The sequence below is a fragment of the Parasteatoda tepidariorum genome, chromosome 2 (assembly GCF_043381705.1).
Source record: "Parasteatoda tepidariorum isolate YZ-2023 chromosome 2, CAS_Ptep_4.0, whole genome shotgun sequence".
Taxonomy (NCBI): domain Eukaryota; kingdom Metazoa; phylum Arthropoda; class Arachnida; order Araneae; family Theridiidae; genus Parasteatoda; species Parasteatoda tepidariorum.
Window position 1 is genome coordinate 55,043,024 of NC_092205.1, and position 22,606 is coordinate 55,065,629.

General features: G+C 28.7%; 1 protein-coding gene across 1 annotated transcript in view; it reads right to left on the minus strand.

Annotated features, from left to right (window-relative positions):
* Positions 1-1,588: 1,588 nt before the first annotated feature.
* Positions 1,589-22,606, minus strand: part of LOC107441428 (ras association domain-containing protein 10-like) — a 63,487-nt gene continuing 42,469 nt past the window's right edge. Inside the window, exon 3 of the mRNA XM_016054684.3 lies at positions 1,589-4,917. Within this exon, the coding sequence (XP_015910170.1) occupies positions 3,645-4,889 (1,245 nt within the window). The 5' untranslated portion in view covers positions 4,890-4,917 and the 3' untranslated portion in view covers positions 1,589-3,644. The remainder of the gene's footprint in view (positions 4,918-22,606) is intronic.

The following is a 22,606-nucleotide window of genomic DNA, read 5'->3' on the forward strand; positions in this document are numbered from 1 at the left end:
AATTATTGGCAAACGAAGCTTGCCTTTCCTGAACAATAGATGCTATGGTACTGCATATTGTCATACCGATTATAGGCAAACGAAGCTTGCCTTTCCTGAACAATAGAAGCTATGTTGCTGCATATTGTCATACCAATTATTGGCAAAGGAAGCTAGTCTTTCTTGAACAATAGCTTGTGTATATTATTATTACGATACTCAAGTTATATGGCTCCAGATGTGAGGAAGTAGTACAACACGTAGTGGAGCTTTGGGATGAGTTGTCTATCTTATCTCACGACAGAGATAGAAATAATTTCAATACTTCTGCTGCCAAAACTATACTGAAATGTCCTGAACTCATGCTTACGGTGGTTTCTGTGATTTAATGCCTGTCAGGGACAGCGTAACTGGGTGCATTAAACCCCTCACATTTTCTAAACGAAACCCAGTCCCTTTTAAGATTACAATTCATAATTGTGTCATTAAATTCACAATTTTAAAAAAATAGATAATTTTTTTTGTGTCCGAATTCAAAAAAAAAAAATTGTCTCTATTTCAAGCGAGCTTTAACATTTTCCTGTTGGAAACAACTACCAAATAATCCCTTACTCATTTCTCCGCAGAGGAAATATAACAAATTTACTATATCACTGTCGGACAAATTTTGAATTATCACTGAAATTCAACACATAAAGTACATTGACAATAAATACAACGGACATCTCTTGGAAAACAGGTAAAATTGAAATTAAAGAAATTCTGGGAGGACAAAGTGATACGATGAAAAGAGTATTGGTTAATATATTGTTTAAACTAATTAAGTTCTTGCAAGAGGAGAAGGGGGTGAATAATATTTAAATACAGAGCAGTGGTTGCTCAGAGAATAGAGCTTTTGCCCCCAATGATAAGGTGAACTTTGAGCCCATTGAGGTGAACAGGGTTCGAAACCCAGCCATGGCTGATTGATACGAATTCCGCACTCGGTTCGCACTGTCCACATTGCTGATGTCAGTGGTAGACGGATCATGGTTCAGAGTCTCTTTGCTGTAGGCTAACCATGGGAGATTTTCCACTCCATGTAATGCAAATGCGGGTTAGTTCTATCAAAAAGTCCTCCACGAAGACCAATTTCTCCCAATACTTGATCCAGGAAATCTCTGGATTGGGTTTAAAATTAGAAGGCTACGGAGTTGAACATTAGTGGTCATAATCCCGAAATTGGGTCTGCTGTTCAACGAAGCTTATAAAATAAAATAATTAGATACAGTTGTGATGTGCATTCGGCTTGTATGCCATTAAAGTTTATACTTTGTACAAGATAATTTTGAAAGTTGAACAAGCTGGTTGACAAAGGCGGTTAAATATTGAATATGATTTAAAAAGCAAATAAAGAACTAAGATTTCAGCATGAATACTATTTATAAATTCATACATCTAAAAGTGTAAAATAGTTATTCGAATCTATAAAATTAACAAATGAAATTTTGACTGGTTTTTCTGCTTTTTCGACGTCAGCTCCATGACCACACGTAATTCTTTTCTATGAAACAATGTATGTCTATAAAACAGTTTTTCATGTATATTAGTTGTAACAAAAGTCAACCACTAAGAAAGACATAAAGTTTATTTATAAACTGACATTGATTTATACAATAGTGTGAAGTATACAATTTTACTGAGACAATCGAACATACATGCTTGTATTTTTACCTGGAGACATAGGAAATAAATCTAAGTCATAGAGTCATGTCTGAATAAAGTATTTTGTGACTTAAAGTAGTATATATAGAACAAGGATAAGAATTATTATCTATTGGTTATAATATATGAAAATATAGACTAGACTGAGAAACACAAACGATACATGAAAATTCAAACTAGGTGAGATAAAGATTCAATATTTATTTTGTCTATTATATACTTATATGATTACTTTTAATTATAATGTATCAGAATATATCAGTTGAATATTTTAGTATAATCAATTTAAATAAAGTAATATTCAAAATTGCACCTTCTACAGTTGTTTTATATATGAAATTCAGGTTTAAATGTGTATGAGAGCTAAAAGTATTTTAATTGTTAAGTTCTAGCAGTTAAATAAGAAAATTATTACTATGAACATACATTAGGTATTTTTAGAATGCGGAAATATTTGTTAATTGTTTTGTGTTTGTAGCACTTTTTAAAACGTATTTACGTTGTTTTTTACTTTGAAGCATTGCTTTGAGCTTACTACCGTTGTTTCAAAGTTACACTGTAAACAATTCCGGTACAAACTATGGTAGAAAATACCGGCATTCTGGGCGCCGGTACTTTTTACCGGAGAACACACGTTTACCGGAACATGTTACGAAACAACAATATGATATACCGTAATTTTTACAGTAATATCACAACATTTATAGTAATTATCGCAAAGTTACTGAATCACTAATTAAATAAATATTACTGTATAAATTACGGTATAATATTTTAAGATAAAAATGAATTTCCCGTATGATGCCAGTACTTTATACTGTAATTTAAGCCGGAATTTTTTTCAGTGCAGTTGAGCTTGTCCAACATTTCAAACTGTACATTTTTGAAGATAATTTGTATTCGTGACGAATAAAATTGGAAAAGTCATTATCACCATTTAATTAAATATGGATACAAAAAAAGATTTAGAAATGATCGAATATATTTTTAAATTCTGTAATAATTTACAGGCTAGATAAATTTAAACAAGTTAGAAAATTGTAAGAAAGTACTATTAAAAGGAGAACGCTTTACATTAGAACACCAATTAATCATATTATTTGGAATCATACAAAATTCGAAAAATCAAATGAGTGAAATAAATAGTTTTAACCGTAGGGAATGAAATCGACTTAACTTATTGTGTCAACTTAATGGATAAAAATAAAATTTGTTTTAGGTCTGCTGAAGGCGCATCAAAACCTAAACTTCAACTGACTGATGCCCATACTATGCTGGAAACCGTAGTATTGTTTGTCAATATAAAGAACTCCCTTAGCCATTCACCTGGAGTGGTAGTTGTGATGGTTACGATATTTAACTATTTCAAGTAGGGTCATTATTTAAGACAGGTTTTGACTCTGGTTGGCGAGATAAAGGGAATCAGGGAAGAAAGAAGCTCCCCTTTTTAAAATGAGATATTTCTTGTTTCCATAGCAGCAGACGGCCTTAGACTGCATGGTAAAGGGAGTTATTTCTATAGACAAACTACAACTATAGCTACTTAAAATGATTCAGATAGTTGGTGATTCTTATAACTGGAAGTCATTTAATTTAAACTCCACAGTAAATGTTGAAAAAGTTAATGCTAAAATATTTAAATTTTTTGAGTTTAATATATTCGACATTTTTTTAGAGAAACTGATTTTTATGGCTAGCACCAAAAACATGTTTGCAATGTAAAAATATTTTGTGACCCATAAGTCGATCTTACATAACTATTTTGCTTTTTGCATTTTATATTGAATTCTTAAATTAACGTTGTATATTTTAGTATTACATTAAACACAGAAATTAAATTAAATTAGGCAAAGTGTAAACGAAAGAGATACATATGTTTGACAACAGTATTCATTCAAATTTTATATGATAACTTTGAAAAAAAAACGACACAAAGAATGATTGCATATAAACAATGAGTGTTATACTAATGTATCTAAAATATTTCCTCCGTCGTCACTGCTGCTATGCATAGAGCTCAAACCTGTATCTGAATTGCTATCACCATTTTCTGGTGCTTCACAGGAAGCAGTTCGATCCATTGATATCACTTGTATAGCAGAAAACTCTTCTTGCAGTCGTGCATTCTCTTGGTCTAATCTATCAAGATCAGATTTTAAATGTTGCAAGTAGTAATGCTTATCTTGTATTATCTTTGTACAATCTAACAAGGTTTTTTCATTTTGTTGGATTGTTAATTGTTGTGTTTGGTTTATCCTCAACAACCTCTCTATATCGTTTTTAGTTCGGTGTAAGATCTCCTCTAACCTTTCCGGACCAGCAAACGCTAGTTCAGGGTCCTCATCAAGAAGTTTGCAATTCGTATCACTGTCTTTTTTTTCAAGACTCTGCTGAATTTTCAGAGTTAGATCTTTAATGGTCAGTTCCTCTTGATGCACCCTGTCCCATATTAGAAGAACCTTTTGGTAAAGTTCGATGCAATCATCTAAAGTATCACAGACATCAGTGGTAGATTGTTTTTTAGAATCACTAGGAGTTTCGTTGCTAGTGGCAGTGTTAACATTAGCCGCCTCACCTTCACTGGAGTCAGCTAAGTACGTATCGAGGACGTAATTGGCGCCAATTTGGCGCATCCGCTGCGTATGGATTCCGTTCTCAATGACTTCAATCTCCTCATCTTTGTCTCGCAATTTCCTAACTTGAGATGAAATAGCATCACTTTGGGAAGCAATGAGATTTCTGAGTTGGTCTTCCGTTGCTGGAAAGTGTTCATCGTTGTCCAGACAACAAGCGACACTTCCGTCATCCTCAGATTCTGATCGAAGTTTACGAGGATGCCAAGTTTTTGTAGATTTGGAATTAACCTTCCGCCGGTGCGATTTAACGTCACGTGGGGTGGAACCCGAAGTTTGAGCGTGGTGCGCTCTCTTCAGGAGGAATCGAACGTTGCATTGCTCCAGACCCCAAGTGTTCCACACTTTAAGGAGCCGGGAGCGCGGATCCAGAGGTTTTTCCACTTTGTGCCAACGTTCCACTATGACGTAATGTTTGTAATCACGATGTGATTTGCTACCGCTTTTGTGATGGTGGAAACTTTCGTTCGCTAATAAAACAGCTTTGATAATGTCTTCACAAGTCGTTTGTTTAGAGACTCCTGTCACCCACTTTTGAAGTCCACCTATCCAGAGTGGAATATCTGTGCCCATTCCTTTCTTTCAACATCCAGTATGAAACCTACAATAACAGAAAAAAAAACAATGTTATTTGTATGAAGAAATACAAAAATGTTATTTTATTTTTTAATTTTTATTTTTTATTATTTTTATTTTTTAACACTATAATTTTTTGGACAATACCACTCAACTGATTTAACGTTATTTAAAAATAAAGGGAAATTTCATAATTAACATCGAATAGTTGAATGATTGCTTTCATTACTTTTCGAATCTCAATAAATCATAAATCATATCTCAATAAATCATAAACATGAATATTATTATTTCAGACATAACAGCGTATTTAATTAATTTAATTTTTTACAATTCCATTTACATAGTTACCTGTAGTTATTTTCAACATACATATTAGTAATGTTAAATAATGAAGCAAAAACACGAGACAGTCCGTTTTGAAGAATCGTTAGGAATTCAACATTTCAACATTTCAACATTTCAACATTCAACACATTTCAACATTTGCAGATGTACGCAAAATTCCCTCATGGACAAAAAAATTAAAGGAGTCGTCAAAATGAAACGAAATTTTACATACGCAATGACTACTTTGATATAAATAAATGGTTTAGAAAATCAAAGAAAAACGATAACCTTTGATTTTCTAATCATTTACTTATATCAAAGTAGTCATTACGTATGTAAAATTTCGTTTCATTTTGACGACTCCTTCTTGGTTCTCTAATTTTTTTGCCCATGAGTGTATTTAACATTAATCACTTTATAATCCTGAAATGATATGCTGCACAGTCTTATGCATAAGAGAGTTTCATTTTATTGCAATACGTTTTATGCAAATATTTAATGAATTTGGACTTATTTCAACGAACAATGCCTCATTTATCACAGATAAATTTTATCTAATAATAAAAATTGTGTAACATAATTTATTTAACAATATAAAGCACTTTGCATTTAGGACGTTTCTAATTTTATATTAAAAAGAAGAAAATGAGTATAGTTTAAAAACAAGTAGACCCTAAAGGAAAGGAAAATAACGTACCAATTTATACACATGTTAATTTTCACATTACTTTTAAATTGAAACTTAAGATAAAAATTATCCTATTAATCAAAATCATATAAGATGAAAAATAATTAATAGGATAACTCTTCTTAAAACTCCATATTTTGAGAGCTGCTACAATCTCTTATTGTTCTAGAAGGCAGAACATATTTAAATACTTGTAGGAGGTGCACGCAATACACATTTCTGATCAAACCGTTACAATTAACCTTCCAGAAAGATAGGTGTAAGATATACTGATATGAATTTAGTTTTGTATTTTTAACTCTGAAAGCTAGTCTTTGGTTATTCCTTTGCCTCACAAAGTCAATATTGTTTGATGTTGCTCAAACTTACACAAATTTGCTTTAAACGCTACTCTGCAACGAAAATTTAATTTAATAAGAGATAAAATTTCTCCTTGTTTTCTTTTCTTTTAAGGTTTAAAAAAACTCTTTAAAATAATTTTTATTATTAATCTTAGGCTAATTTTTAGATTATTTTTAAAATTTATACTCTTTAAAAAATTTTTGACAACAGCATATTAAATAAAAATGTTGGTATGATATGCATGGCAGTTGGCAGGTAAGGTAAATTAATAAATTGTTTATACTTTTTTAGCAATAAGGTTAATGTATGGAAATAAAAATAGGATAATACCGCAGTAAAAACATTCATTCTGTTTACATATTCATAAATAAGAACTAAATATACACGGAGAAAGAATTTTTGTTAAAATTACCGTGCTGTAGGGTAAGGACATTTCAGGTAAAAAAGATTTCGTTCATAAAGTCTGGTTAATGAAATCAAAATATACGGTATTTAAACCATTCATTTGTTCATTTGGTAAATTTTCAGTTCATATGGTAACTGTTTATCGGAAGTGCTGGATTTTAAAATTATAGTTATTACCACACATTTATTAAAAAATACAAAATAGAAAGGTAAATTTAACCGAATAAATGGGTTTTACGCCAAGATCTAAGGAATTATACAAAAATTACCGAATTTCACCACATTTACCAAATTTTATCACATACAGGGTGCGTAGCCAAATTATTCAATAAAAAATAAGCACCTTTTAAGCTCTTTTCAAGCACTCAAAAAATATTTTTAAGCAATTTAAAAAAATATAATTAAGCAGAGTTGGAAAGTTTTTGACAATTGGCGGTTTTATCTTGTTTTAACCGTCATGTCAAACAAAAAAACTGTTGGCATTGTTTTTGACAATTGTCAAAAACCATAAAATTTTGAATCATGTAAAACGAATGGCGTTTTCAATCGCTACGAATGCCGAAATAGATTGTGATTGAAGTAACTGTGAAAATGTTGAATCGAACAATGTGAAATGGGTCTTATTCCATAATTCGAAGCTAAAATCAACATAGTAAAGGAAAAATCTCATTCTGAAAAAGGGAAAATTAAGCATTTTTTAAAAATACCCATTGAAAAAAAGCACATTTGAGGAATTTTAAAAATGAAAATCGAAAATAAGCACCTTTTAAATAATGAAAATCGAAAATAAGCACCTTTTAAAAATGAAAATCGAAAATAAGCACCTTTAAGCACTTTTTAAAAATGCACCCTTTACATATTATAGTACCATATTTTATTGTTAACTTTACCAAAAGCCATTACCAAAACGCTTCGTAAAAATTACCGAGATTTTTGGTGTTCCTTTAAAGCCAAAAATACTTTCGGTAAATTTTACTTTATTCTGGTAGCTTTGGTCCTGCTTTTTTTCTCAGTACACAGATACTATTTGGATTTGTTTTTTTAATTCCTAATAGCCAGTTATTAGCAAGAAAAGAAGGAAAGAAGGGGAAAAAAATAAAGTAAATAACAAATGAAAAACCCTGGCTTTAAAATTCCGCAAGGAGAAAGAATTCCAGTAGTCAATCGTTGTTCACCAAACAATTCATCTTGATCACTGATAAGTTCGTTGCCCTCGATCACACCCGTGAAAACAATAGTTTAAAGCTCAAATATGATGTATTTGGAAACAATAGCATGATCAAGAACTGTTCGTGAAGCATTTTCTCCCCTGATATTCTTTTATGGTGGTCAAAAAGATTAATTACTCACTCAATATAAAGGCAGTTGATTTATGGATTTTGGCAATATATTTGAAATGAAAGAGAAAAATAAAATTCTGAAAGGCACGGAATAAAGATCTTTCGAAAATAAACTCTATCATTATTTTTTAATAATCACGACGATTTGTGAAATTTGTTGCAATTGTGATTATTTTCATTATTTTTTCATAACCTCGTCGATTTGTGAACTTAAGGGGAATACATTTTTTGTAATTGTGACTATTTTCATTATTTTTTAATAATCTTATCGATTTGTGAACTTATGGAGAATAAATTTGTTGTAATTGTGATTATTTTCCTTATTTTTTAAAAATCGCGTCGATTTGTGAACTTATTGGGAATAAATTTGTTGTAATTGTGATTATTTTCATTATTTTTTCATAATCTCGTCGATTTGCAAACTTATGCGGAATAAATTTGTTGTAATTGTTATTATTTTCATTATTTTTTAATAATCTCGTCGATTTGCGAACTTATGGGGAACAAATTTGTTGCAATTGTGATTATTTTCATTATTTTTTTAATAATCTCGTCGATTTGTGAACCTATGGGGAATTAATTTGTTATAATTGTGATTATTTGTTTAACTGAAGGAATTTTTTTTAATAAAGTTGAATGCGTGTAAATAAATTGAATACTTTAAACATAATGTATAATTATTTGTTTCCCTTTGTATAAATAATTTGCAATTATTATTATTTAAAAATTTTAACCATTAAAATTTGCTGTTTAAAGTTAATACTTTGCATATAGTAAAACTTATATGCGTTAGTAATTAAAATAACTAATTTTTAAAGTTCATACTTTGCGTATAAGATGAGTAAGAAATTATTTTATTCACAATGCAAGGTTTTTCAATATTACATGACTAAAATGAAATTGTAAAGCAGGCATACAAAAAGAATTTGAAATCCATCTCGAACATAATGTCTCAGACATTTTCAGGAGCAGCTACACTGTAAAAGTTTCGGGATTACAGTAAAAAGTACTAGCACTGAAGGAGCCTGTACTTTTTACAAAATCTATTTTTACAGGAACATGTTACAAAACCAAAAAAAAAAAATTATATAGAGTAATTTTTACGGTAATAATTACCGAGAAATTAATGAATCACTTCAAGTACAAAAATTACGGTATATTATTATACGGTAAGAGAGGATTTTACGATGAAAGGGATTTTACGGGTGATGCACACAATGTGCTGGTACTTTTACCGTGATTTGATCCGGAATTGTTTTCAGTATAAAGTGCTGTAAACTATACGTAAAATATTATGATTCCGAACAAAAAGAATTCTACACCGTTTTATTTATACTGCTTTTGAACACTTATTACACATTTACGTTTAATACTACTTGCAACTTTACATACATTTTTACCAGACATCTAAGACGCATTGTGTCTCACCTTCTCTAACACATGAACGTACTATTTGCAACCTTTAGTTATTCTGGATTGTGTTTTTATCTCCAAGAGCATTTGTCCTAAGTGGAGATAATGTTTGAGTTTGAACTTTTTACAGAACATATTTCTGCAGTTTTAAAAAATAACGCATTGTGAAAAAAACTATGTGTTTGCAATGTTTCAATATGATAAATAACAAGATATAGTTAGACATTTATAAAATTATACTTAATTGTAGTAAAACAAAAGAAACATGAATGCAAGAGAATACTCTGTATGGAACACTTCTTCAGGAAACACTATGTATGCATTAATGAGTAAGCTTTTCTGTGAATTTTCTGAATTGTGCGCGAAATTGTGAATTCTGTGACTGTGAGTGAGTGAACTGAGAGTGAAATTGTGAATTCTGTGAATTTTTAACTTTTCTGTTTAACAAAACAAAACCTTTATCTGCGTCTTGAAGACTTATTTTTAAAAAAATACGATAAAATATAGAAGGGATAGGTTCATGATTAATACGTGAAAATCAAAACCATTTATAAAGTTAAAAATTCAAAATTTCTGAAAGGAATCACAACAAAAATTCTGTGTTGTAATGGTGACCTTCATATCCGTTTTTGAACTTGAAATTTCTGCTATCTGAAAGTGAAATTATTCCGAATGGTTAACTCAAAACTCATTCAATCGAATCGTACTATCAAATCAAAAAAAAAGGTTGATATGTTCCATAATTACCATTTCAAATAAAACAATACTCACGTGCAGCCAATCATGATATTTTGGCGATTTCAGTATTCTGTGTAAATCCATTGACAATGACTTTGGAAAACTTAAACGATGCCGAAGATAGGAATTTTAAAATCAGATCGATATTTTTGCGACTCAGAAAGTGATTTGTCTGCAACTTATGAGGCATATGGTTTGATCATCCGATCACTATCTAAAGCAGTTTTGTGGGCAGAATGTAAAATATCGTTATAATGTTTTTATCTACGATGTTTTGAAGAAAATAACTTTGGGCATCCAATATGATTTCGATACGGTTGGTTTCCTGCATGGACACTTCACTATTTTAAAGATCCTGAAATCGGTGTAATTTTCTTCATGCTTTGCGGAGATGATGCTTGATTTTAATGCGTTTCTATACCAATTGGATTTGAAATTCTGATAAAATGAAGCAAGAATTTAAACTGACTCAGCAACGATATAATCATGATTCGTATTAGTTTCCTTGATAAGAATGTTTAAAAAAAATTTGTAAACATGATTGCATCACGCAGCTTTCTAATGAAGGTTTGCACGCGATTGAAAAAAAAAAGGTACAGTTTTTACATTATTACATTTTGACCCAATTAAAAAGTATGTCTAAATTATCAAAAAATAATTTTATAGCATTATCAAACGAATAAAATTGCGACTTCAATTCTTAGAGAAATTGTTTCACTTTTTCATGAATATGGCAAAAATATAAAGCAATCGCCCTTTTAGATTTTCAACTAACTATGAAGATTCTGTAATTACTTATCTATTAACCCTTTATCTGAGAGCTAGCAAGGTTTACGACGCAAAGTATAAACAGAGGCAAAGATTCTCAACTTGTGGGTCGATGCTAAAGTAAAGATTCTCAACCTGAGGATCAATGATGAAGCAGAGATTCTAAGCCTAAGAAGTTTTTATGTGGTCTGAAAGTGATATCAAAGAATAAACATTGCAACTATTTATTGAATTCGTTTGCTTCACCCAGATTGGTTTTGATTTCTTTATTGTCTATTCCTGAAATACTGAATAACTTTCTAATGGAATGCAAGAGCCATTAGAGGAGCTATTTAGGGGAAAATAAGAGTTCAATAATATTAATTCCTTTTTCAATGTGCATAGAAAAATACATAAAACATACTTCGTTAAAAATCAAATGTGATTCATTTTAAATAACTTTCTTGGAATGAAACATCACGGGAATTAATGCATCTTAATAAGTTTTCCTTTTTTAGAAACTACAATAAGACTTATTTTTCAAATAATATATAGTCGTTCTTCAGTTTTACTTACTATTAGGATAACGTTATTTTTATAAATATATAAAAAGTTCACCTATTTAATTAGTCTATAGTAGAGCTAAGTCTATAGAGAATTTTATTCATTTTCGTGATCCCCCATTGATATTGTAAGGTATCCTGTTGTCTTTAGGTATCAAAAGGTTGATGATCATTGCTCTAAAGAAATCATTTGAAGTACTCGTACTTTGAATTAATAAGATTAGATTTAAATTCTGAGAGTAACGTATGAACCTTCTCAATCAACTCAACTACAATCAATTACTCGTGATCGAATGATCATGTTCGGTTCTGAGAAAATAGTTTAAAATACTATGTAAATACTTTTGAATACATTTCAATAATTAATGAATGCTAATTAGTATTCGAAAAACAAAGGCAAAATTAGTGAACCTAAAAATAATGTTATCATTGTTTATATATTATAATTTTTGTTAAAATTATGAAAAATGGATTTAAATGTGAACGAACAAAATTACTACTTTAAATTACAAAAAGATATTCCAAATATAACTTGTTTCGTTCTGTCTTATCAATTATGTTCATGTAAACATGACTGCATCTGAAATTATAGTAAAAATAGGATGAAAAAAAAAGTTTTAACTGAATTAGCTGAGATCTTTGATACACGGTCTAATAAATATTCATGTTTACACGTGTGATAAAAATGCTTTGGATAGCTTGCAAAAAAACTCACGAAATGCACGCAATTCACTTATAAATATTTTGCAAACGAAAGAATATCACTGATAAATTTGTAATGCATGACTTCTTGCTCCTTGATTTAAAATGAATTTAAAAAGTATTTTAAAAAATAAATACGCAATAAAGATGCAATATTACAATTCAAAATTAATGGGCGATACTTATTAATTTCGCTCTTTTGAATTTGATCAATTTCTAATTATTATAGTAAAATTAAAAACGCTGTATTGGTCATGCGACGGAATATTTATTTGAATCAGTCTATATCAAAGCTTGTTAAATTTTTGGTTACTCTAGATTTTTTTTAAGAATTTTTTTACTCGACCCTAACTATACAGAAGAAATATTTTCAGCGATATCTAATTTCTTGTGAATAAATATTCTAGCATAGAATTACTTAATATTATAAAGTTATCCTACAATTAAAATGTAATGGATTTTTGAAAAATCACAGCATTCTTATTTATTAGAGTATTTAAGTAAAAAAAATAATTTTAAAGATTTTTTTAAAAAAATGTAGTAAATGCATCTAAATGCTTACTTAAATGCCTTTCGTTTAGTATCTAAAATTCTTAACTGTGTTTAATTAGTCGTAGCAATAAATGTCATTTAATAGTCTACAAGTTTTTAATTCAAGAAAAAGGGAAATTAATAGGTTTGACATTAATTAAATCCTTCATAGGATTTACTCTTATAATGTATAAATTATTATTCTTGATTCTAATACGGAGAGATACTAAGAAATTCTAATTTTTCAAATTTGTTTGTTTGATGAACATGAACAAAATTATTTTTATCCTCTTACGATATGCGATAAGTTCAGGTATATTTACATATGGAGAAAAAATTTTGGAAAAATTACCGCACTTTATGGCATTGGCATTTATGATAAAATTACCACTATTCTGTTTAATAAACTCGATATAAATTTTATTAAATTGTGGTTGTTTTGACCGCACTTTTTTTCAGTGCATATTTAAGAGATACGTTTTTAACAAATGTATTGAACTTTCACGTGGTCCAATCAAGGAAAAAAAACAATGAAACCATCCTACTACTACAAAAAAAAAAAATTATTGGAATGTATTTTTAACGATTACAAAGCTTGAATATCAGACAGTGTTAGGAGCAGACACACGTAGTTTAGATTTCGCTGGCCCATATCGCTGGTTCAAAACTAAAACGACACATTACAAACGTATAATGCCTGCAGATGTGTCGTTTCAGTTTTGAAGCAGCGATATGTTAAAATGAGTGATTATCTTTTTCCCAAATAGGCTATTGTAAATTTAAAAGAAAAGATTTAGACAGCATAGCGATCTTTCCTGGCTTTAAAATACTTTCAAAAAGTACTAAACATTCAAAGTAGTTGGTATCGTGCAGAAGAAAAAAAAATATCTAAAAATAAAAAATAAAGTTTTAAAAAATTTCAATTTCAGAAAATTAAAAGTTTAGTAAGTAATGAAAAAAATTCTAAACAATTTTAACAAAATAAATAACTAAATATAAAATAAACAAATACGTAAATAAATCAGGTACTCATTCCGTAAAAATTATGCAGAAGGCATTTTACATAATTTAATTTTTTTTTAAAAAAAAGCGAAAGTTGCGAAATTGTTTGAAATGCAATCCTTGGGATTCCAGGCCATAACGATCAAAACCCACCTTCAGTCTATCTTTAATCTATCGTTTCTCAGGTAGAAGATTACGTATAAGAGAATTTAAAATTCCTTCACGATGAGCCAATAACAGAATTTAGCTGTCAAAGCGGAAGTGCAAGATGGAAAATTGAGGCCTAACTGATAAAGTGGCACGCGCCAATGAGTATTCGCTACAGTTTGGTTATTATTGTTTTCGTGACTTTTTTTTTCTACGTTTCCGTGTTAAAATCTGTTTTTGGCTGAAAGTTTGTCCATAAACGCCATACCATTCATGATAATGATAGTGTTTTCAAACGATCTCGACTTTTTAAATAGTACAAGTAAAAATCAATGAGCGTAATATTTTTTGCAAAATTGTAGGGTGGAAACGGAAGTTTAAAGTTATGAGGGCACGACGAGTTATGTTTTCCACAAATATGCTACAATTTTCAAGGTTGAAATACTTCTTGGATGATATACTTTGTTTATGAGTGCAACTCCAATTATCCAGATTATCGGGACTAAAAAATAAGTTGAGATAAAAAAAGAAATAAAACCTGATCAGAGTAAAGACAATTTGAGTTTTACTGGATCTAACTTTATAATCCAGTTTTTTGTAAAATTCGAAACAATGCATAGACAGGAACAATTTTCTGGCAATTTCTTTCAGAAAACGGGAATAATCGGAATTCAATATCAATGGATATCAATCCTGGCTTAGATGATATCTGAATGTTTCTTGTTTCATTCAAGTGTGATTTGATTAACACTGAACAAATCTTGATTAAGCAACTTTTGGAGGAATCTTGACTTAATGTATTTTAGTATGAATGAATGTATCGTGATTTTTGAAATTAACTATCAATGAATAGGGTTTGAATTTGTGATTGTTAAATTGAATCTAACTATTGACCTGCTGACGACTGATCTTCTTCACTCAATAAATCATTGTCCCGCAGTGGTCTAACACGGTTCCCAGTAGAACACTGAAGTCAAGCATAACTGGCTGCGGTCAGTAAGTGGGTGGATGACCACTTCGATCAGCCTACACAGGGACCGAGAGTGGGCGGTATCGGTCCTCGTTAAACTGTTCAACCGAGATTATGTGTATTGATTTTGCTGAGCTTCACACTTTTAGAGTAAGTGAAATAGAAAACGTATGTAAAAATAAAAAACAAAAAATGCGAAAAATTCCGGTAAAAATTACTGTCACACTGAGTGCAGCTTCTGCAAAATTCATTTTCACCGTAAAACTTTATTCCTTAATTTTTACAGTAATAATCATTTAATTGCAGTGTGGCAGAGGGATTTCACAGTAAATATTACTGTAAAATTACAGTTTATCATATTTTTTGTTCTGTAAAGTTACAAACAATATAAGTTTTTGCAGTGCATGTATAGCAGTGGATTTATTTATCTTATGAATTCATCATGAAAAAAAATTAATTTTAATGTTGAAATAAAAATGAAAGATCTCAGCAATTTGCTAGTAATTTCCTTATGACAGCAGAATCATTTGTTTATTGCAAACAATTACTCGATTTCGCGATCGAAGATTTTCTGCATAATTCATTTACATAAAATAAGATAAGAGTAAGTCACGAAAAGGTACGTAACGCCAATTTAAAAGTTAGGTACATAGAAAAAGAAGATATAACTGGAAATTCTTATAGTCGTCGTACGCGCAGCACGTTGTTATGATTGAGGCGTTCGTATTCGTGATATTCTTGAGGGTAAATTCCGAGGATGTATATTTTATGAGTAATTTTTATTTTTTAAATTATATCATTTATCTTAAGTAGTAATGTCTATTCAATCATATGTAAGGTTCAAGTTCCTGAATTTATAATGCAGCATATAGAGCTCCAGATCCTTGTACTATTATAAGGTTAAAATGTTATCTCAAATGTAAATTAACTAATAATAACGCAACAAACCCCTCAAAGTAATTGTTGAAATAATGTTTGATTTTTTTTCTCACTATTTTTGAATTTTTAAGGTTTGAAATGTTTGCTTACAGCAACTTTATTATTTTAATACCTACTTTTAATTGCATACTTAACACGTACAAATTTTAAACTAACTGATGCATGATTTTATTATCATTTTATTGTGATAAAAATTGAGTAGAAATAATTTATTTTAAGAATAAATCACTTGTATACGTGTTTTCAAGGTACACGTTTCATAAATTGGTATACTAACTGCTAGTCAAAAGATATAAAGATTTAGTAGTTAAAGTCTAAAAATGGAGATTGCATGTAGTGTCAATCAAAATAACTTTTTTCTAACATTTTACAAAAAAATATACCTGAAATTTTGATAATTACTAAATTATAAAATAAAGATTTTTTAAAATTATTTTCAAGATAAAAATTTTTTTAATTGATCTGCACATTCAACTCTAGATTTGGGCAGTGCAAACAATTCCATAGCTAGATTACGGTCGGTGACCGTCAAAATGTTTTCCATTCACTAACCAAAAAAACAAATGAAGTTGCCTTAACCGTAAAAATACAGGTCTTCGTGTAAATTTTTTTCGTACAAAATGTATGCCTACTGGCTAAAATTTTACAATTTAAGTACCGAATTAAGAAAAGATAATTCAAAACATATAGAAATTTTATAATTTCACTTCTAACGAGTATATCAAGACTATAAAATAAAAATTTAAAAAGAAAAATGACTACATTTTTAATGGTAATACAATTTTAGAATATATTAATTCCAATTTTAGTCTTGCAGAGACGGCGGTAACATTTGCTTCAGTTGTGTTCAGTTCAGAGGCTTATATAAACCATTTAAAATCTTATAAGTATTGTAATAGCATCATAAAAATTGAATTTTTGGTAAATTATATAATAAGCGAGAGAAAAATTCACAAAAAAAGTCAAAATTTAAATTTAATTTAAACCAAACTAAATACAAAAATAATGCAAATTTTAAATGTACAAAAAATATTATTATTCTGCATTAATTGCTCACTTATTTCAAACTCTAAGTTCATGTTCCATTTTTTGGATCATTGGCTGATAAACGGTTAACATTCTGCTTGCAAAGTTAATTTTCAGTTCGAGCCTTGACGTTGTTTGAGACTCAGCCGATTTGTTAATTAAATAAGGGCAAAACCTTGTTATGCTGCCATCTGTTGACTAGTAAGGCATTAGCGTGTTCATTTTCAGAGGTCACTATTGTGAAGGGAAAGCGAGATTTTTTTTTTTATTTTTTATTTATTTATTTTTTTTTTTTTTGGTCGCTGGTTGGGATTGAACCCGAAGAAGAGAGTTGGGCGTATAATTTAATGGTCAACTCAACAAATTCTTATCTTTCTAAATAAGGAAATGAGTCGGCTATATAAATGAAAATATTCGAATTTTAAATTTCCAAAAGTGTGATATGATTTACATACAAAATAAAAGTAAAATATTGGGAATCAAGCACATCGAGACAGAGAAAATGAACAAAAATCTAATTTTCAACTGGAATGTTTACAAATATTTAAAATATTAACTGGGACTAAAAACTTTTCCTCTCGTAAATTTAATAAAAAAAATTTAACGTGAAAGTTTTACCAAACATTATTTTTTGAAATACATGTTTTAAAATACACGTAAAACCAATTCCAACTTGAATAAGTTTTTTTCCCTCTAATTTGGCTCACAAGTAAGCACAATTAAAAATGGACTTTTCGGATATTCTTTACTACTTTCATAACCATTGAAGAAACTAAAAAAAATAATAATTAGCACTAATTAATTAGCACATTTGAGATTATCCGCTCTAATCATTATGATTAAATCCTAGTACGTAAATATTTGATCCTTAGATCAAAAGTGATTCAGGATGGTTTGTTTTTTTTCTTCCTCGCATTATTATTAGTGATAATCTAATCATTAAAATAGAAGTTATCTTAAAGTATTTAATCTTTTCTTACTTTCGCCTGCTTTGCCTTGTAGAAATATCTCTTGCAGAGACTCTATCAAACTTTTTATTTTCATAAAATTTGCGTTATATTCTTCTCTTATCAAACCAAACTTGTAATGATTCTGTTGATAAGTTTTCCTTAAAAGAAAAAAAAATTATTTGAGTGATTGCTTTTTGTTATATTGTTTAATTTATCAGTGCCATGTAACTAGAATTGACTGTGAGAGTGTTCAATTAAAACAGGGTTGTTGCTTACTGGGCTGATCCTTACTTTTACCATTGCCTTCATTCCATTCTTCTACAGTGAAATGCAGAATCCGTGATGGACAACTCGAAATCTGAATCAGGCATTAATCTCGGGTATTTTTAAACTGTTCAGAGGGGACACGTACGGACCACCCACTAGAATCTTAGGTGTGACGTACCTCGTTCAACACATGCACCACTGTCAGTAAAGGAGAATGGCCTTTTAATCGAAGGCCAAGGCTGAAATGGAGAGATTGCGGAAGTCTGAGAGCTTTTTTGGTCACCTCAACCACACCCTTGGCTCAATTCTTATTATAACTTAGTTTCCAAACTAGACTTGATAAATGCCTTGTTGACTGATTTTTAATTGCTATGTTCACACGGAGACTGTTATTAAGCAACAAGTATCAAAATTTCAATTTCATTCAATCATATTTCTTGTTGCGCTAATCATGTTATTAGTGCCACAAACCTCTAAAGGTACCGTTGTCAATATCGATGAAAATCGTTAAGCAATTTCGCTCTAGTTCAAAAAAAAAAAGACAAGATTGGAGTGAGTATATGACTCGCCGAAAAACAAATATTAATTAATGTTAATAAGAAGCTTTATTTGGTAATCAGTTTGAAAGTGACTTGACCTCGATTTTAATCAATGTTGTCAATATATATATATCAAGAGGAAAAATAAAGTTTAAAAAAAATCAATCATTATTTAAATCATAATCAGAAAATTAATAAAAATTTTCATTATGAGATTTTTTTCCCTGTCTTTTAAGTGTTTCAATGATTCATGAATAATATTTTTAATGATTTTTCTCTTAAGAAATCGCTTTTCATTAAAAAAATAACAGTTATTATAATAAATTATTGATTTCATTTCGCTAAACATCGATGTATAGCTATATTAAATATAGCTATATTGTATGTATAACTAGATAAAAATCAATCATTATTTAAATCTCATTCAGAAAATTAATACAAAATTTCATTATGAGGTTTTTTTCCTGTCTTTTAAGCGTTTCAATGTTTCATGAATAATATTTTTTATGATTTTTTTCTTAAGAAATCACGTTTCATTAAAAAAATAACAGTTATTATAATAAATTATTGTTTTTTTCTTTTCGCCAAACATCGATGTATAGCTATATTCTCTAACCAAAATAGGTATAAAGATTATTAAATACTTAAAAATGAAGTTTTAAGGTAGTTGTTTTCATATTGTATCAATAAAATGCATGAACAATGTGAACTAATATATTTATAAATATATTAGTAACTTTTCTATATAGTAACTTCTGAAATATATGACACTTTGACATTGACATTGACATTGACTTTGACATGACACTTTGACATAAATGACACTTTTAATAGATATAAAGAAAGTTTGTTAAGTATTTTGTCGTTATTTCAATGAAAATAAGTGAACATTATTTAGATAATATATTTCTTCTAAAAAAAACATTAAATGAAAGCGGAAAAGCAACTAGCAGCATCCATTTTGAAATATTTGCTATTCCTCGAAGGAAATTTAAATCGACAGGGCAGGGTGTAAGTTTTTATAAGTGTAGGCTTTTTAGTAAATAAAATTTTCTTTCTTTTTGGTCAAAAAGTCTGCGTCCTTTTGTACCTTCAAGGGAACGATTAGCTTTTACAACAGTAAATATGAATAAATCTCTCGTCATGATTTATAATCGAGTGGCTCGGTCTTATTTTTGTTTACTTCTGTACGATTATATTAATGACATGAACAAATTATTCTTCTCTGTGATTTATAGTTTTAAAGTTGTGCTTTTTGTACCTCCTTTCAATAAAATTTATTAAATCCAGACTGGAAAACGTGAATTTAATGCAGTGGTGTGATTTTTTTTTCATATTGTGCATAGGTGTAGAAACATGAAACTTTCAAAACAATTCCTAATCTTTTAAATTACATTTTGTTCTATTATTCATAAAAAGTGTTTCTGTGCCATAATTTTATTTACTCCTGTTTATTTCAGTTTCATTCGGTTGTGTGAAAAGTTATACTATAAACAGAGAAAAGAAAAAATCTACACTTAAAAATTTATCGAAAAATTTATCGATGTAGAAATTATAAGTAATCAATGATTTTCATATTTATTCTTTTATAAATTTGAAAAGACAAGAGGTGTGTCATTCATAGAAATATACATTTTATTCGCCAAAGAGGCAAATTTAAGAACTTGAAAAATATTAAGAAATAAAATATTTAAATCAAATCATAATTTACTTTACAAAATATACTTTTGTCTTCATTAACACATGACATCCTTAAAAAAGTAACTTCCAAGTATTTTTTGGAAATAAAGTAAAACAAATAACCAAACAATCATGATGATTTTTTTAAATTCAATTAAAAATACTTAAAAGAAAATGATAAACTCGTTGCCTAAAACTACTAGTTAAGTCTTATAAAGTAGAGGGGCGCTGAACAAATTTGATCAGTGAATGTTGCCAGTTTGCCATGCCTGAAAAAACACACGGGGAGTTCTTTTACACGCATTTACAGCCGCTTCCCATTTCTCCTTGTCGTTTTTAGCACAGTCGTTTTTAACAAAATCTTCACAGACGTTTTAAATTATTATTGGAAGAGTCTATTATCTCATTCGATAATAGTTAAATCGTATATTAGGGAGAGATACAATTGCATGTTATGCACAGTTTTTCAAAAGTGAAATTAAAAAAAAAATATTGCGCAAATGTTTCCTGCGTGAAAAAGTACAAAAAAAAAACATAATTTTTAAAAAGTATACTTACGGGCTAAAATTGTACCAAACTCCATTACTCATTTTTTAAATGTTTTTTATTATTATAAATTATATATTTTCGACATTTCTCAAATTCCAAACTTTGTTTTCAAATGTAAAATGAAATTTACATTATACATGTTAATATAATTAAATTATACATGCATTACATGTAATTCTATTTATTTAGGACTATGGTTTATATGCATAAATAAAACATTTTTGGGCAGAGCTCAACATTCGTATTGATTATAGTTAGCAAAAGGGTTAGGTGCCTTTCTCTTGTTAGAGAAATATAATTACAAAATATTTAACAAATCTCTGCTATTTTATAACGCGAATGGTGTTTACTGAGGTGTACAGTTCATAGATAACTCACTTTTTTTCCATAAAAATAATATAAATGAGGAAGAAATTTTGTTTACATTTCATATACAATAGTGATAAATCATGGATTTATTTTGTCCATAGATTGGATTTTAAGTAAATGTTAAATCTAAGAAAGCTTTTTTTTCTCAATGATGATTCTTTGTTTAATTTTTGTTACCTACTTTAAAACGATATATTCCAAACCTAATTACATATTGCATTGAATTTCGGATAGAAAAATATTTTTTAACCTTTTTACTTTATTAGGTGTTTAGGAAATTCGCGTAAAACTGTTACAAAACATACAATGTTTTATATTTAAGAGAAAGAAAGATATGTAATTTTAATTTAAGAATATTTTAAAGCATTTTAAGCATAATTAACAAAAAATAAAGGAAAAATAACATCAAAATATTCTCTATTCTGAATTTAAAAAAAATAATGTAAGAGCTTAAAATTTTTTTTATTACTTTCTTTAGTTATATCAAAAATTAGAAACATGATATTTTTTGCAATTTTAAAATTTAAAACGTTTTGTAAATAAGTTTTTTGTATGAAGTAAATAAGTCCTGTAAATAAAGTCTCGTGACATAATTTTCAGTCCTTTTTATACACTTTTTGCATGATAAAACAGTGCGCAAAGATGTCATAAAATGATGATTTCTCCATAATATAAAAATTTTTTGTTTAGAATAAAATAAGCATTATTATAACGATTATTTTTTATTTTCTTGTGTCAAGGAAGTAAGTTATATTTCTTTCTTTCTCTGAAATATTTAATTGAAATCTTAGAAAATTCTAATTTTCAATACAATTAGATTTTAAAAATTAAAATTGTATATAGTCTTAGTTAAAATACACCCTTTTAGTAATTTATGGATAAATTGAAGAGTCAGAGTTGAACCTTGAGCAAAAATAAAACTAAAATCAGAAGTAGTAATTAATAATAATCAATTATAGTTTAATTTTCGATGACATATGCCTCCTAAAGGTAAACTCTGTATTTACAAAAGAAAAAAGCCAGTTTCTATGCAAAACTTCACATGCAAATTACAACACAACCTTGAAGTTATTTTTTTAACAGAAATTGAACATAAGTAAATAAGTAATCAAAACAGTTTTCTTCTAAAGGAAGTGAATTTTAATTATTAATTTCGCTAAACGACATCTTATATAAGTATCATTTTCAAAGATAACAAAAATAATTACATAAGATTTGTTAAATGAAGCATTTTAAACTTATTCTACTTCTCAAACAATATAATTTTATTAATATTTATTTTACTATTTGTTAGTTTTCTTTTGATTAAAAATCGCTCTTGAAATAACAAATAGAATGATCTGTATGGGGCACTAAAATTTAGGACCACCAAAAAAAAAAAAAAAAAAAAAAAAAAAAAAAAAAAAAAAAAAAAAAAAAAAACGGCTGAATTTATTATATAATAAAAATTACTAAATTTTAAAATTAATTCTTGCTT